Source organism: Oryza glaberrima, chromosome 2, assembly GCF_000147395.1.
Source record: "Oryza glaberrima chromosome 2, OglaRS2, whole genome shotgun sequence".
NCBI classification, from domain to species: domain Eukaryota; kingdom Viridiplantae; phylum Streptophyta; class Magnoliopsida; order Poales; family Poaceae; genus Oryza; species Oryza glaberrima.
Window position 1 is genome coordinate 24,915,055 of NC_068327.1, and position 17,630 is coordinate 24,932,684.

At 41.1% G+C, this 17,630-nt stretch overlaps 2 protein-coding genes across 3 annotated transcripts; one reads left to right on the plus strand and one right to left on the minus strand.

Moving 5' to 3' along the window:
* Positions 1-23: 23 nt before the first annotated feature.
* On the plus strand, positions 24-9,560 carry LOC127762384 (RNA polymerase II C-terminal domain phosphatase-like 1). Its single transcript, XM_052286885.1, has 17 exons — positions 24-820; positions 1,985-2,461; positions 2,835-3,045; positions 3,215-3,372; positions 3,449-3,519; positions 3,637-3,742; positions 3,816-3,902; positions 4,510-5,064; positions 5,149-5,215; positions 5,799-5,932; positions 6,003-6,056; positions 6,204-6,300; positions 6,837-7,042; positions 7,117-7,197; positions 7,628-7,693; positions 8,103-8,176; positions 8,843-9,560. The coding sequence occupies exons 1-17, from the start codon at positions 545-547 to the stop codon at positions 8,946-8,948; spliced, it is 2,826 nt and encodes a 941-aa protein (XP_052142845.1). The 5' UTR covers positions 24-544; the 3' UTR covers positions 8,949-9,560.
* Positions 9,561-12,344: 2,784 nt separating this feature from the next.
* On the minus strand, positions 12,345-14,541 carry LOC127763800 (putative serine/threonine-protein kinase). 2 transcript variants are annotated; one of them, XM_052288594.1, is made up of 6 exons: positions 14,257-14,541; positions 13,897-14,012; positions 13,531-13,741; positions 13,213-13,444; positions 12,989-13,133; positions 12,345-12,905 (listed from the first exon to the last, which is right to left on the minus strand). In XM_052288594.1, the coding sequence occupies exons 1-6, from the start codon at positions 14,303-14,305 to the stop codon at positions 12,555-12,557; spliced, it is 1,104 nt and encodes a 367-aa protein (XP_052144554.1). In that variant the 5' UTR covers positions 14,306-14,541; the 3' UTR covers positions 12,345-12,554. The 2 variants fall into 2 exon arrangements, with proteins under 2 accessions (XP_052144554.1, XP_052144553.1); XM_052288593.1 differs by having other exon boundaries at positions 12,386-12,905; positions 13,213-13,450.
* Between the last annotated feature and the right edge of the window lie 3,089 nt (positions 14,542-17,630).

Below are 17,630 nucleotides of genomic sequence, written 5' to 3' on the forward strand. Positions count from 1 at the left end.
TCGCCCTCGCCCCACCACCTACCAAAATTGATGGACACCAAAATAAATCCGCCCCCCTCCTCTCTTCCCCCAATCCGATCCGATCAGACGCCTAGTTTAGGGTTTCAGAGCTTTCTCCCCACCTCTCCCCTCCCCCCCTCTCTCTGTCGTCCTCTTCCTCCCGCTCGCGTCCGCCATTGACGCGGCGCGGCGCACGAGCTCCCCCTCAGATCTGACCAATCCACACCGCGAACCCTCTCACCTGACGCAACCCCGAATCTTGCCTGGAACGGCGAAGAATTCGAACACAAATCTGAAGCACACCGTCGTCACTAAGACCACACACTACATCTGATTTTTTTTTTGTTTCTCCACACCCTGATTGTTTCTAGATTTTTTTTTTATTCTCGTTTCGGACGCTTCATAAGAACAGATCTGCGAGCGAGTTCGCGGATCTTATCTATCTGTGTGAGAACCAAGACCCTTTTGTTGCCTGTGGACACGATCCGAACGAACTTTGACCTGAGGATTCGTTTGAGATCTGTTTGCTGCTGGTCTCGAGAGAATGATCAGGTCGATGGTATATTTCGGGAACACCTCCATCGGCGAGGTGGAGGTGTGGCCCAGCGGCGACGCGAGCCTGGCAGCGGCGGCGTGGGCTCGAGAGATCCGCGTTGACCGCCTTTCCCCGCCCAGCGAGCGGTGCCAGCCGCTCGCCGTGATGCATACCGTGGCCGTCGGTGCTCGCTGCCTCGTCATGGAGTCCAGGCCGCCCAAGGCAGCGGATGAGCCACCCCAGCCTCTCGTCGCCATGCACGCTGCTTGCCTCAAGGAAAACAAGGTATATAAATTATTCCTGACATAAAAAAAGGAGATTCACGCAGTGAAAAAAAAAGGGGAACAAATTCAACTAATAATGGAATCTCTCTAATTTTACATGGACATTTTTCAAGGAATCACACTAATTTTACATGATCGGGTTGAAGGAATATTTGTAATCTTACTTGGACAAGTTTACCAGGACATAATCTTAAGAAGATTTATTGTATTAATAAGCATGCTAATTTTATCTGAACAATCACTCTGGGGTGTGGACAAGGAATTTTCAAGGATGTGGACGGATGACTGAATGCACTGAAATTTGTTCAGTGCTGATACGGACTTAAAACTTACACAAGGAATCACTTTATATACGTTATGTTCTGTGCACTTGGACTTGCTTTTAATTCATTGTCATCTCATTAATAGAGTTTGAACTTGGCTTTACTGGGATTATTTGAGAGGAGTAGAGATTAAAATATGCAGAAACCAGGCACTGAATGCTGTAGATTTTGGTGTTTAGTTGCTGGGACTAAAAAGCTGATGGTTGTGAGAGGTGGTTTCTGTTTGATATTTGTGGACTTAAAATGATTGAGCATAATGCCCATCGTTAATTGCTACTGTTAGTTTTATTCTAACTGAACTGGAATTTAGATCGTAATTTGTGATAACAACTTGAAGGAACATATAAGGTTTAACTGGTGCACTCTCAAGTGCTATTTGAATCTTGATTTTCACAAGAATATACTTGAAGAGTAGCTGAGCTAATGGTTTTCTAGATATTTTATTTATCCCTCTCAAGTGCTGTTTGAATCTTGATTTCACAAGAATATACTTGAAGAGCAGCTGTGCTAATGGTTTTCTTGACATTTATTGGGTTTTGTGGTTCCAAATAATTTTGTATTTAATGAGAGCTACTTTTAGTATTTTCAGTTCAACTGATGTTACTTTGGCATGAACATTTCCAACTTTATTTCTTTTTCTGTTTTAAAATTCAGGAGTGTGGTTTACAGCAGAGTCAGATTCCATACTTTAGAACCACAATTCTAACCTTTTTGTAGTTTCTTATACCCCTTTTTCCCTGTTAAAACGTATACAGAACTTCATGGGTTTGTTATAAAACTTCCATCTTTGTCTTCTTATCGAAAAAAATATTCATATTGCAGCTTTTAATTCATTCTTGCAGACTGCAGTTGTTCCACTAGGAGAGGAAGAATTGCATTTAGTGGCAATGACATCCAGGAGAAACCTGACAAATCACGCATGTTTCTGGGGATATAAAGTGCCATTTGGTTTGTACAATTCTTGCTTGACTATGTTAAATCTCCGGTGCCTTGGGATCGTATTTGACCTTGATGAGACACTGATTGTCGCCAATACTACACGGTCTTTTGAGGACAGAATTGACGCGCTTCAGAGAAAGTTGAGCAATGAGACTGATCCACAGCGCATAAGCGGTATGATAGCGGAGATTAAGAGGTACCAAGATGATAAGTCTATCCTAAAGCAGTACATTGAAGGTGATCAGGTCTATGATGATGGAAAAATGTATAAAGTGCAACCTGAGTTGGTTCCGCCATTATCCGATAACCATCAACCAATGACACGTCCAGTTATACGATTACAAGAGAAGAATATTATCTTGACGAGAATAAATCCTTTGGTATGTGATTCATTAGTTGAATTTGCATTACAACTGTTTTCACGAGCATATATTTGTCAGCAGATAGATACATTGTGATTCCAGTTTATGCTGGATGTCTTTTTGAATTTTCCTTGCACATCATACCTCCTAGGAGTCTTATATTTGTGCTGTCTAGTATGCAGTTGACTTGTTCCTTGATCTCTCTCTCTCATTATCAAGAAAGGTTCTCTAGAATTTACATGCATTCTCTATTGGGAAAATAGAAGTTTGTAAGTTGAGCAATAGCAATGACAGTTCAGCGTGCCTTTTCACATTGCTTTGATGTGGCCTGACTTTGGTTGCATAAGTTTGTACAAAACTTCCAGGCTAAGGCTTTCTTTTTTTTGTGTAGATAAGGGATACCAGTGTTCTTGTACGTTTAAGGCCAGCATGGGAGGATCTCCGGAGCTACTTGATTGCTAGAGGTCGCAAACGTTTTGAGGTCTATGTGTGTACAATGGCTGAGAGAGACTACGCCTTAGAAATGTGGAGGTTGCTTGATCCAGACTCAAGATTGATTAACTCTGTTCAACTTAATGACAGAATGGTGTGTGTAAAATCTGGTATGTGTCTCTTTTCTGATTAAGTATGTCATGAACTTAGTACAATGTTGTTTTCAAATGTTCCACAATTAGAGCTCTGGTCATGATTGCAGCTTCAATGCTTCCATCACCCTTTATGCATATTGTTTGATCCATCCTACTGAAGCTAACAGCGACTTTTTTTTTCTAGGATTAAGAAAGTCCTTGCTGAATGTTTTCCATGATGGATCCTGCCATCCTGGAATGGCCCTAGTAATTGATGACCGACTCAAAGTCTGGGATGAGAAGGATCAATCTAGAGTTCATGTGGTTCCTGCATTCACTCCATATTATGCACCACAAGCAGAGGTAACGGTCATGCTCCATACCAATGCAAATAGTATCTTCTTGCTTGGATACTAAAGAATCTCCTTCAACTTTACAGGCAAACTGTTCTATCCCAGTTCTCTGTGTCGCCAGGAATGTTGCATGCAATGTTAGAGGGGGCTTCTTTAAGTAAGATTATCGGCTCTGCTAATGCGCTTTCCATATTATATATCATGGGCTCATGGTACTCTACTATCAAACTAAGTCGGACTGATTGACATCGAACTTTCATGATTCAATTTGCAGGGACTTTGATGAAGGCCTCTTACCAAGAATTAGCAATGTTTTTTATGAGGATGAAATCAATGAAATCCCATTTGCTCCAGATGTTGGCAATTATTTGATTTCAGAGGTAAAAAAATTGGTAAATGCAATGCTACCATGTTCACTTCTCAGTAATTAACTGTTCTTCTGATCTTCATTAGGATGAGAATGTTGCGGCCGTGAATGGAAACAGGGATCCATTGGCTTTTGATGGTATGGCTGATGCTGAGGTTGAAAGGAGAATGAAGGTTTGAGCTCTTTGCGCCTTTATCTGGATGTTTGATTGTGGGCTGACAAAATCACAAAAAGAAGAGACATCCAAGAATAATTCATAGAAAGCTGTTTTTTTTTAACATTGGTTTAGATGTTGAACTCCTGAAGCATGTTGCATTATTTTAAGTAACAATTGTTGAAACATTTACCTAGTCAAGTACCAATGATATAACATATAAATTGTGCTGGATCTGTTCTTTCAGTTTGTTACATCTTCCGATCTTCCTGTATAATAGCTCCACACATCTTCCCTTAAAGCTGTATTCAATATATGACGGTAATAGAGATTGCAACAACTATTAATGTCTATATTTCTAATATTGTCTTTAAAACAGTAAAATGATAAGTTATTTTGTTAATGTGGCATCAACAAAATTATAATTTCAGCATGAGATACGCTTGTCATGAGCTATGTAACATTTAATGAAACATTCTGAGCAGAATATTCAAAAGGAAATTATTTGCCGATAGCTTCATATGCTTCTTTACATATACATCTGTTTTGAAATTTTGCGTCATTTCTCTCACATATTGCACTTGCGTCATTTCTCCCTCACATATTGCCCTTCAACTATTTTTCAGGAAGCATCTGGAAATGCTCAAGCTTTTACTACAACAGCAGCTAACTTTGTGATGCCAGTACTCCCTGGTCAAAATTTCGTTTCATCTTCAGTAGCACCAGTAGCCCCATCCCTTGGCATGGTGCCTTTGAGTAATAATCAGGGTCCACCACCTCCATTCACCCAACCAGTTGCTCAACTGAGTCTCTCAGATCCACTGCAAGGCTCTCCAGCTAGGGAAGAGGGTGAAGTTCCTGAGTCGGAGTTAGATCCTGACACAAGGAGAAGACTTCTTATATTACAACATGGTCAAGACACCAGAGATCCTACACCTCCTCTTCCAGCAGTACCTCCTGTTCAAGTCCCAGTTCCTCCAGTTCAACCTCATGGAAATTGGTTTCCTGTAGAGGATGGCATGAATCCAAATAATCTAAACAGGGGTTCTGCAGGGTTCCCTTTGGAATCTGAAACTATGCACTATGATAAAAAGCAACCACCTCACCCATTCTTTCATGGTGGGGAAAACCCTATATCCTCTGATAGATTTAGTTATCAGAACCAGAGGTATCCCTCCCAGGTAGGCGGTTCAACTTTTGTAGTCTCTGCAATTGCTATCAAGACATTTCTATACCACTCTGTAACCAACATTTTCTTGACTCAGCTACCGCATAGTGAGGATCATCGCGTTCTTCAGAACCATGCACCGTCAAGATACAGATCCTTCCCTGGTATTCTTACTATTTCCATTTGGAATTCTGATGTTGATCTTTTAGGGTGGTCCTGAGAATTAGGCAGAGACGTCGTGCATTTGTTGATAAACAAGGTCCTATTTTCTGCGAAAAGGAGTTTCTTAGGTTTAGCCACCAACAGACAAAAATGAGAACTCTTCAAAACATTAAAAGACAATGAAGTTAAGGTTTAGGGCTGTAAATTTGTTTCTAGCACTTGGCATTCTGGCTTGCTATACTATCTGTATGACCATATGAGTTTGTTGTGCTTTACTGCTTGTGATGTAGTAAGTTAACTTTGTTTGTTTTAGATTATATATGCTGTTGATTATATATGCTGTTGACTATGATTTTACAAACTCAAGTATAGGTGCACTCATTAATTCATTATGGCTTGTACACTTTCTCACTTAAACGAGTTCTCAAATATTTTGCCTAGATAATTGTTATGTAAAGTGTAACTTAATTTCCATAGTGGAAATTGCAATCGAATTCCATAAGAACGTTAAAAAGCTTTTGTTCTTTGCAAAGTTGAGTATAGCATAAAGACTTTACTATGCTTAACTGTATCTCCATCCTGAAGGAGAGGAGCTAGCAACTCGGCATGTTTCTTCAAGTCAGAGAAACAACCAGATAGTACCAGGACAACACTTTGCTCGGCATGCAGGGAGCTCTGCTGGCATACTAGAGGAGATTGCTATGAAGTGTGGTTCTAAGGTAGTTTTGAACATTCAGGTCGCACCATACAATCCAGTTTATAATCATTGACACTTTTCATTGTTTTTAGGTGGAGTACAGGTCAGCACTATGTGATACTGCGGATTTACAGTTCTCAATCGAGGTAGATTGGAACTTCTATTCAATGTTTATTATTGGTATCTCTGCAGTAAATTTAGTTCCAAAAAATCAGAGCTCCTCTCCTGGACTTATTGAAAATTGTAAGCTTACCTTATTTATATCCCTTTCTTATGTCTATTACCTCTTTCAGGTTTGGATTGTTGGAGAAAAAGTAGGCGAAGGCATTGGCAGGACAAGGAAAGAAGCACAGTGTCAAGCTGCAGAAATCTCATTAAGAAATTTAGCTAGTAAGTTTGTTTTTCCTGCTTAGTCTACAGCCTATTAGTTTCCTTACTGCACATATAACATAATGTTTTGTGCCATCAATCTTGTCGCAACCAAGACATTCGTTTTAAATAAAAGATTGACATGTTTACTTGGGGCATAGGGTGTGTTGCTGTTCAAAATTTGGGCACATAGCGCATTTCAGCTATTGCCACTTAATAGTGCTGGATTATTCTGTTTACATATGTTTCATTGAAGAATACTGAATCAGGTTATCATAAATCAGAGCCTGTTGACAATATACAGAGGTTCGAGTAGATTCATGAAGCTTACTGTGTAGAATGCTGGAATTTTCATTGCATTCAAATTTGCCTGCTTGCATGTTGTCAGTTTTCCTTTTGGTTTCTGGGATGAAAACATCTGGATGAAGCTATATTTCTGTAATTGATAGGTTGAAAAAAGCAAAACATTGTAACTCTTTTATTGTTTTGCGTCTTTTTGGAACTTCTTGTTTTATACAATATTTTGTATTGATTTGCCATGGCAACAATACTTGCAGATAAATATCTGTCATCTGATCCGAATAAGATGACTGGTATGAAAGAAAACGGTTTTGGTAGCAATACAAACATTTTTGGATACCCTGGAAATAGTAGGGACGATGTGTTACCAATTGCAAGTACTTCAGAAGAAACTCGCTTTGTGAAGATGGGGGAGAACAATTCCAGAAAAGCAGGAGGTTCTATTGCTGCTCTCAAGGAACTTGTAAGTATCTTAGATTGTTGGTAGTTTGACGCAGTTCTTTTTCAATTAATAACATAATTGAAAATGTGTTGCAGTGCACAGCTGAGGGATATAACTTAGTTTTTCAAGCTCGGACATCTCCTGATAGTTCAGTAGGCAAAGAAGCTTATGCTGAGGTCAGTTAGCAACTATTTCCTCATTATTTTGCTTAAACAAGTTGTTATAATGCTGGGGAGAATGTCTGGGATCATGCCTTTTTCTCAGTATATGTGTATGGTGCACAACGATGTATTAGCAGTATTGTTGTGGGACCTGCAGCATTATTAGTTGGCACTCACTAAGGTTATCAGACATTTTATATGCTTCTTGTATAGAACATGTTTCTGTAATTTACAATGTTACATGATATTACATGATTGAGTTCTCTAAAATTAATTGTGTACTGATAGCGCATGGCTGAATACCACAAACATACCTTTATCTGCAGTGTCATTATTTTTGATGGCGTGAACTCTGGCATCGCTTAATTTATTTATAGAAGTTAGGCTGTTTTGACCAAATTGCCTGAAACTGTGTCATAATTGTGTCGCTAACTTTGGCTTTCAGGTAGAAGTTTGTGGGCAAATTCTAGGCAACGGAGTGGGAATAACATGGGAAGAAGCTAAGCTTCAGGTTATAAGCAGCCCTCGTACTTAAGCAACTGTTTTCCTTTGTTGCTTTAGTGTTTCCTACTTAAGGAAGAATAAGATCATGAAGTGTGTTCAAAGATATTTCTATTTTGCCTTTTGACTGACTGACCGATGTGGAAGTCAGGAGGGTTTTGTTCGTCTTTTCAGTTTACGTAATAACTTGAGTTATGTTTCACATTCAATTCTTGTTCCACTAAACCATTTCTAGCTTTTGGAAATGGAGCCAATTAATAATGTGGTTCTGACTTTGGAGTACATATTTTTTTGTGTGTCTGAGGTGTGGGGAATAAAGGTTGTAAGTGAGATTTTTTTTTTACGTGCAAGGGACTACCTATAAAGGATAAACATGTTGTATATCTGAATTGATGTTTGTATGTTTGATCACTCTGTAGGCTGCTGATGAAGCTCTTGGAATGTTGAGATCCATGCTTGGTCCACTTGCTCAGAAACGGTCCAGTTCTCCAAGGTGATTGTTACTGGCTTTGTGCATGCAATAAATTTGATAATGATTGGCTATCAATATGGTTAGCTTTGTTTTCCATGGACATGATGGAATATCCTTTTCAGCCCAGATATTACAGCATTGCTAATTACAAGTTTTATGGTAGTGTCAGTTAATTTCCTTATAGGTGCTCTGTCATTGTATCCATGTGCCCAATTCACGACATGTTTGGTTTATGCCCCCAATGAGCCAATCAAAATTCTGCATGTATTTTAGCCTAGCCGATGCCACAACCACAATATTTGGTACAAAGAAAGATCTTGTGTGAGCAGCCAAAATCTTGCATCTTGTGTGGACCCGTTTGATTGATGCAATTTGTAGTTGAATCCCCATTTCTGCTAGGTAAATGGAAAATGCAAATTGAGTTTGATAATATTGTCTGCCAATCCATGACCTTGATGGTAACCCGGGTTAATATGGATGCCTAGAGGAAGTGGAGGAAAAAATTATGGTGGCTGGCTTAAGCTTGTAATTTAAAATTAGCGTAACATGTGCAGGGGTGTGACTTTTGCAATACTCACAAATATTCTCCTGTTGTCAGATCGTAGTTTGTTTCTTCCTTTGTTTGTTTAGCCTATCCATTGTGTCTTCTGTTTTAGTATAATTTAGATGTGCTTATTATTTCCTCAGGTCACTGGCACCCAGTTTTGATAAGCGCTTCAAGCCAGATTTTCCACGGGCAGTGCAAAGGGTTCCTTATGGTAGATATTCCCGAATTGAAGGCCATGTTCCTTGACATTTTAACGGATACATTGGTTCTAAACTCTGGATTTTTTAGCTAGATGAGACGTATCAACTTTGCAGAGAATAAAAACCATGGCACCCGGTCATCTTGCGCGGCTTCTACTGGAAACATGGATGGTTGTGGATGCACCAAGAAATTGCAAGCAATTGTGGTGGCCATGTCTTCATGCTGATACTTGCTTTGGGTCTGATCTCACGTTAATTGACATGTTTGACTTGAAGTGTGCCCATCCTTGTGGATACCCAGACGTACCGCTTCCGTGGGGGCTTGTGCAGCTTCTGTTCTGCTTGGGGGAACTTCAATCCGTGGGTGCAGAGGCGCTGCGACCGTTTTAACATTTTGTTTGTAGGATAAGTTTGTAGCTTAGGTTTGGAGTAGGTAGCCAATTTTGTTGCGGTGGAAGTAGGTATTAATCCTACATTAAATCCCGTGTTTATTTTTTTAGGTCAATACTGACAAAAGTTCAGTAGCTAGATGTTTATTATTTGTTTCTTTATGTAGTCATTCTTTATTATGTTCTTGTCATTATTTGTAAAGATCTACGGTTTGTTGATGGTGTTGCCGGTGTAACCTCGCATCGCGGGGTGGCCTCTCAATCTCTCATATGTTGTCTCCTGCTGAAAAACTGTACACGTCTGCTGTGGTCGTGAGTCGTGACTACGAAGTTCTTCTAGATGACTCCCACCTCCTGAATTTCCCATTATCTTTTACTTCCTCCGTTTTTTTTAATCGATGACGGCTATTAACATTTGAACACATATTGATCATTGGTGTATTAAAATTTTTTATGTAAATGTATAAAATATAAATCATATATAAAGGACTTTAAATGATAAAACAACTCACAACACAATAAATTATAATTACATAATTTTTTAATAAGACATTGTTAAATGTATGATAAAAAGTCAACAATGTTATCTAGTATGCAATTAGTGCAAATATACATATATATATATATATATAAGTTATACTTAAAATAGTTTTTATAATAAAGTAAGTCACAAATAAAATAAATAATAATTCTATAGTCTTCTAAATAAGATGAATTGTTAAACATTAAAAAAACTCAAAACAATAAGTATTTTAGGACGAAGGGAATATTAAAAAACAGAGATCTTTTTCTCTCTTTTTTTCGTTGTTGAGCATTGTGCTACCGCTCTGGTGGAGGCTTGTCCCTTTAGCTCTGGCAAGGTATGCCTATACGGGCCGTTTGCTTATACCAAAATCATAACATATTAACATCCTGGCCCAATAGGATGAATCCCTCTATGGCCTATAAGAGTCATGTGCGTATGTTTAGTAAGAGTATAACCAATTTATAAGGACCTATCCCTTCAACTATACCGCTCCCAAATTAACACTTTTATATGAAGTGAGGACGAAAGTGTAAGTGGGGTGGTATGTGTAAGTGGCCGTTGGTTGGGTTGGGCTGCGCAGTTTTGGAGGGTGGACTGTTACAAATGGTATCAAAGATGACCCTCGCAGTTGCATGTACGGGTCAGTGTATAGGCATGTGGCCTAACGTAGGATCGGATATAATATATTCTAATATTAATACTAATAATATATCTAGAAATTATGTCTAGATTTATAGCACTAGGATATGTCTAATACAATTGTAGTTGCTATATTTTGAGATGGATGGAATAGTAATTTCAAAAATTCACTCTTGAAAACTATATCAAAATTTTGTTAGACTTTAGCAAAGAGTATCTAAGGCTTCTAGAATTTAAGTAACTCTATAAGTGATAACAAAGTGAACATGTCCTAAAAACAAACGTTCATTAATACCACCCTAACAAATTTTGATAGTGTTCCTAGCACACACTTTTTCTGAAAACTTTTATCTAAACTTTCATCTGAAAAACTTCCTTTTAAAAAACTTTCATCAAATAACTTTTATATGAAAAAAATGTGCACTGATAATGCATGTGCGCCAAATAGCAATCATGGCATTTATCCTTTTCGAACCAAATGTATTAGGCCACGTGTTAACCATAGGCGCTTGCCGGCCCAAGTATAATAGGCCGCACATACCACACTTTGGTAAAAGTAAGGTTTAGCTTAATTGCAATGAGCAAAACACCCCTCTTGGCGATGCATCCCCACCAAGTACTCGTCGTTGCTAGCTACGTGATCACACTGTGCTCGAGCCCGTCCAATTCATGTGTGACAACCAAATAAAGTTAATTTAGTATACATCTCATGGAATCATATGTTTTTTATCACCATCAAAAACACTAACAATTCACCGCGAACAGCGCAAGGTTTTGAGAAGCAACAAATTGCACGGCAGCTTGCAAATCAAGCACGTATTAGCTGCGTGCTGCTCTACCTCAGAACAACTTCGTTGTACATGACCGAGGCGGAATGCGCGGCAGTAGCAATAGTCACCCACTGGTATAGAACACCTAATAGGGGAGGCTCCTGTCATTTTCCGTCCACCTGATATCTTAGGAAAGGTTAAAAATCAAAACCGGAGACTATAAATGCCTGCACATATAAGGTTATCACGTTATATATACCGATTTTCATAAAAACAACGAGTTTATTTGCCACGTTATAAGGCACTATGGGTGCCACGTTATCTAGGGGTGCCAATTCTTTTTTTGAAAAAAACTAACACATCAGACCGCCAAACCGAGCTGCCTCAGTCCATTCGCGGATTCGCCCTTATTTATCTTTTCCCATCCCATCTCCTCATTTTGTCTCACTTATCTTTTTTCCTAGCTGAGCCACAATCCATCCTCCACCATCACCTTCTCGTTCCTCTCCTCCTGCTTCGAACTCAAGAAACGCTCGCCGACACGGCGGCACGCCCTTCCCTTGGCGGGCAGCGCTGTCTCACGGCGGCGCCCTTCCCTCAGTCCTGCCTCCCCACGAGCTCGGGTGCCACGAGCTTAAGGGTAGCCAAATCCGGCTGCCACGGCCCATGAGCAACGGCGGTGGTGGTCCACATGCCTAACAAGTACCTCTTCCCCATTCCCACCTAAAAAAATTGAGACTACGTCGCCCTCCCCCCGCCTCCCCATGTGCTCAGGTGTGGAACGGCCAGATCCCGCCGCCGCGAGCTTGGGGGCCGCTAGATCCAGCCGCCACGAGTAACGGCGACAACGGTCTACATAGTTAGCATGTACTTCTTCCCCATCCTCACCCAAAAAAAACCCTCCTCCCGGGTCTCTCCCACCACCCTTAGATTTAACTATGATATTTCTAAATCAGAGTGATGGTGGTGAGCGGCAACAGCATCCTTGGTCTCCAATGGGTGGCCGTGTCGGTGGCCTCCAATGGGCGGCGGTGACCTTGGTCTCTGATGGGACGAGACCTTGGAGCCATGTATTAATTTGTGATTTAGTTTTTTATGAATGTTATGCGTGTAATTTTCTAGATTGATCGTGATTCATTGTCATTGGATTTGTGATAATTTTGTAAGTCGGTTTCGGTGTGTAATTCTTGGTTCGAAGCTTAACTTTTTTTTCTATCATTCTTGCAACCTCAAATGAGTCGATTCGTTGTTTCTCCCCATAGGTACCGCTAATATGATGACAGTTGGAAAATCCAGAACCTATGTAAGATTCCCAGAACCAGCACACATCAGTGTTCGGTACTTATGGTCGTTGCGGTCCCCGTCGGCCACCTCATCTTCGGCGAGAGAGCCGGCGAGACGACCATCACGCCTGGGCTACCGACGGTGTCCGCCGCCGCTGCATCGTGGGTGTGGCCGTCACCGACGAAGCCCGGGCAGAGCATCTCCAGCTCTTCCAAGCACACCGGCCGCGACAGCAGCTTCACCACCTGCCGCATCGTCGGCCGGCTGCACGGCTTCGCCTGCGTGCAGGCCAGCGCCACCTTGATGAACTTGAGCGCCTCCTCCTCCGGGTAACCTCCCTTCATGCTCGGATCCACCATGTCCAGCAGGCTGTCCTGTTCGTGCAGCACCCACGCCTGCAACAACAAACATGATCGATGCTGTTCTTCATCAGCAGCGTAGACATGGTGGCAGAAATTATCAGGGTTCAGGACCTGACCTGCCGCACGAGAAACATGTCTGATCGAATGGTCTGCGACATCCTCCTTCCACTGATGATCTCAAGAATGAGCACTCCGAAGCTGTAGACATCTGCCTTCTTCGTCAGCTGTCCGTGCACGACATATTCAGGTGCCATGTAGCCACTGCATGCAGAGAATAAGGTTTATTTCCATTATGTTGCATGCAGCTCGATCATTGCTGAAGCCTGAAAGAACAGCTTACGTTGTCCCAATCACACGTGTGCTAACATGACTAACATTGTCCGGGAACAGCTTGGCAACTCCAAAGTCTCCGATTTTTGGGATGTAGTTTCTGTCAAGGAGAACGTTGCTAGCCTTGATGTCTCTGTGCACAATGCTTGGCTCGTGCTCTTCGTGAAGATAGCTCAGTCCCTTGGCAACTCCCATACAGATGTCCGATCTTGTGCTCCAGCTGAGGTCAGTTACTCCAGCAGCTGAACCTAAATGTTGCAGGAGATTTGTAAGTACGCCGTTGCTCCAGATAGAGCATAATTGTGGAAATTTAATGGAGATCTCTTACCCTGCAATGCATTGTCAAGGCTGTTGTTCTCGACGTACTCGTAAATCAGGATCCTGTTTTGCCTCTGAACACAGCAGCCCAGCAACCTGACAAGGTTTGCGTGCTTAGCTTCAGTAATGCTCTCGATTTCGGTCAGGAATTCGTTGATCCCTTGTTCAGATTCAGCAGACAGAACCTTTGCAGCAAATGCAGTACCATCTTCAAAAGTTCCCTGTGTCATGGGACAGAGATTAGTTTCTGTTTCCATCCTGGCTTTTCGGCTGCTGATTTACTCCATTTCTTCCTACTCTTCGTGCAGCAGTTCAGATTTTTCAGTTAAAACGAACAAAATATCAAGTGTAAAATACGTAGTAGTATCTTGGCTACCTTGTACACAGTTCCAAATCCACCTCGGCCTATCTTGTTGCCATCGTCGAAGTTGTTTGTTGCTGCTCTGATCTCTCTATAGGAGAATAGCTGGACATTTTTCAAGTTCAGAAGCTCTGTTCAGAAAACAATACAAAGAAACAACGTCACCATTTGGAGTTTTGGACAAACCGCATGAGTTCAAACAAGCTCTCCAGAACTCATGCATCACGAAAACGTCCGCAAACAATTAGATAATCATCTAAAAATCGCCAGCGATGCATGACTAGAAAAGAATTTATACTACAAACTCCCAAGTCCTAACTGCTAGGAACTTGACATGGCTAACATGGAAGAAACAAGTTGTCAAATTGTTACTACCTTTGATATTTTCTTGGGATCCACAGAAGCATCTCTTCATCAGAGCCATCTTTCAAGCTGGAGCTGTGACCTGGATTCCTGGAGCAATCCTCTCTTTCTCAGGCCAAAACGGGAGCTCCAAAAGAAAGGCCAAGAATTTGTTGAAGTGAGAGGAACAGGGTTTCCAAGCGAGCATTAAATCTTTCAGAGGTGTTGGCTCAAGAAGAGAGAGAGCTCTATTACAGCAAGCAACAAGGTGAAGCAATGAAGCAGGGAGGTGCTTGGAAAGTGCCAAACAAACTCTTCACTAAGGTTTAATTAGGGTTCATTGATGGTGTACTGTACAAAAATACAGTTCATCAGTCCATGCGTCCCGATGGATCTTTGACCCCTCCCTGTCAACGAGCCACACCGGCCACTTGTTTTAGCTTAAGGGGTCAGGTCAAATTCCAAGTTGTTGCCTCTAGATGACGTGACAGTAACACTCCTAAAAAGCCTAAAGATTACGTTACCAATCTATAAGTGTCTGCTTGGCTTATCCAAAACTGATATTCAGTTTTTTTTCTTAGGATTAATATTTATGTTTTCATGATCGGAAAAAAATAAAATATGTATATCGAACATCCTTGAAAATAAAACATAAAATTTAAAACCGTTTTTATTATAATCTAAAGTAAAAACAAGTAAGAACCTAACCCTCCCAGATGAAGAAAAAAAACAGAATGTATGAATAGTAGCGTATTGTGTATATATGAATTTATTTTTTTTCTTCTCAACATCTAGGTTGAATTTTTGGATAGATATCACTATACTATACATTAGTTTATTTAAAAAAATTACAAGTATTTGTATCAAATTTGGAAAGAAAAAAAAAGATATATGAGAAGACATCCCCTCAGGGACTAGAATACTCTCCAACTAAAACAGCGAGAGCACAAGATGTTGCCAATGTTTCAAAAACATTTTACCGGTTGTTACTGGCTAGATTTAAGCCATATGTTATTTTTCGCAAGAGGTATATTACAAGACATTTCTAGATAAGGCATAACTAAGATATAAAATTGCACACCACAAACCAATTTCAGCACCTTTCGGATCAAATTTTCAAATGCCAACAAGCACGTACCATCGATGCAGGTCTTGTCACGAGAGCGACACCCTCGTCTAGTAGTGAGTAGTGACTAGTCATTTTTCTAGGATGTTAATCGATTAGATTGAGTCATTGAGGTTATGGCATTTCAAAAGATCATGTACAATCAAAAAGAAAAATAGACGAGAGGGAGGAAGATAAGGGCCAAGAGGTGCTAAAGGTAATGTCTCCCAAAATCTGGTGTGACTCTCTTCAAGAGAGGGGTGGCTAGATGGGTACACCTGCCTCGCGCCATCAGGCAACCTCTGCCACTTCCCTCAGCATCTTGCTTATAACATTGAAGACCTGATTGTTTCGCTTTTTCTAAATTGCCCACGCAACTAGCTAGGATATCGATCATGTCGTAGTCATTTTGTTGTGTCGTGTCAATTAGTTTCCTGCTTTCTCTCCCAACCAATGAATAAAAGAAGATGCATTAGAGGGGAAGCAAGAGGGTTTGTTGATGCCGTTCAAGACCATCCACCATAGTTGCAGTATTTATGGGCAATGGCGCCAGAGGATATGAGCAATTGATTCCTCTTATTTGTCATAGAAGACGCACTTTTCGGAGTGAGGTAGGTTATGGCAATGCAGCCTGTCTCCGGTCCAGCATTTGGTTGCGAGCAACAAGCCAAAAGAAATACTTACCTATGGTTAATCTGATAATTCAAAATTTACCCTGTTTTAAAATATAACTATTTTTTTTCAAGACTAACTCATTTATAAGATAATGTGGAAGCATTCAATTTAGTCCGACACAACTGTACCAAAAGCATGTTTTGTCTTCCATTTTCATATAGGATGAATTGGAACCATACCATTGCAAATATACCGATTTAGATAAATGTCATTACAACTCGTCTATTCGTATCTATAACATTTGAATTCGCACAAAATAAGAACCATGTCATCATTGCCACGTTTTTTTGTCATCATATGGACCAAAATACCCATAAACATGGGATCCACATGTCAGTTTCGCGTTTAGTTTATACCCTCCACATAGTATATCTCATACGTTTGGGAATTGGCTTGTAGGTATTAATAAAAAGATCAAGGATCTTATTCTTGTTGGAGCTTCCGCTGCATGTTGGGCTCTCTGATTTAGTAGAAATGAAATGGTTTTTGATAGACCACCTTCAAAATCTTATTTGCAGGTTCTTTTCAGGGTAACATATTGGCTCCGGGAATGAGCTCAAACAAAGACATGATGATCATATAAGCAAATAAAAGATGTGTAATGTAAACTTGAGTCGACTATCATGCAGCTATTTGCCAACTTCGAGTGGAGATTCACCAATAGAATTCAGTAGTTGCGGGGTCTTTACCTAGTTTGGTTTTTATTAGTTTCTTTCTACTTTTGGTTTTATTACTTTGGCTACATACTCGCTGTGTGAGTCTGCTTTTATATGAACTTTGTAATAATTGGTTGTAGCTCTTGAGTAAAGACTGGGATGTTTCATTCCATTATCTAAAAATTATCTCTCCTATTTCTTCCCTGGGCGACAGTTGTGCTGCTCGTCAGCGTGCTCCGCGAGAACCGCGGACCCGACCACCACGCTCTTGGCTGTGTCGACGGGATCCTTGGCGAACCTCCAGTTGTGGTCGGAGAGCTTGGTGAGCTCGGCGACCATCGCTGCATCCGCTGATTGTATCTCCTTGGCGTCGTAGGGGTGTTGCGCCTGTTGCAGCTATACGTACGCTGCCTTGACTGCCAACACACCAGCGAAGACGCTCACCACGAACGCGTGCGCGGTGGCGGCGGCGCGACCATCTTCTCCACCGCCGGAGACACAGTTGGTTGCGCCGCACCGCCCTTCTTCTACATCGCGCACTCCTGAACAGCTTGAGCGTCGCCAGCGAGTTGATGAAGCTGTCGAGCGATTACTTGTCGTACTCGCTGCCGCCGGAGATAGAGCCCGCCATGGAGCGCTTTCGGCGGAGCAACCTCGCCAGCCTCCGCCCCAGTCCGGCGTCCTTCTCGCCGCGTGACTCAGCCTCGACGCGCAGTTGTCCCACTTAAGTCCTCTTCCTCCGCTCAAATCTTCCGACTCCCCGCCGGCGGATCCGCCTCTCTCTGTCGGCACGTGCCTGAATCGGATCGGCATATTTCTAATGACATGGATCAAATTAACCTTTTCATATAAGAACCAGTTAGACATTTTTACGGTGGTTTCTAGTTCAATCTATGCTTTTTTTTCATCCAATAGATTATATCTGTTTATACTGTAATCTCAACTATTTTTAGTAGAATTTTCTACTGGTG

Excerpts from the sequence above, each read along its gene's own strand:
- LOC127762384 (XM_052286885.1), top strand. The coding sequence starts at position 545 with ATGATCAGGTCGATGGTATATTTCGGGAACACCTCCATCGGCGAGGTG. Across the intron at positions 7,043-7,116 it reads TTGCTGCTCTCAAGGAACTT|TGCACAGCTGAGGGATATAA; the intron begins GTAAGTATCTTA and ends AATGTGTTGCAG. Across the intron at positions 8,177-8,842 it reads AAACGGTCCAGTTCTCCAAG|GTCACTGGCACCCAGTTTTG; the intron begins GTGATTGTTACT and ends TTATTTCCTCAG.
- LOC127763800 (XM_052288593.1), bottom strand. The coding sequence starts at position 14,305 with ATGGCTCTGATGAAGAGATGCTTCTGTGGATCCCAAGAAAATATCAAA. Across the intron at positions 13,451-13,530 it reads CCTTGACAATGCATTGCAGG|GTTCAGCTGCTGGAGTAACT; the intron begins GTAAGAGATCTC and ends TGCAACATTTAG. Across the intron at positions 12,906-12,988 it reads ACATGTTTCTCGTGCGGCAG|GCGTGGGTGCTGCACGAACA; the intron begins GTCAGGTCCTGA and ends TTGTTGTTGCAG.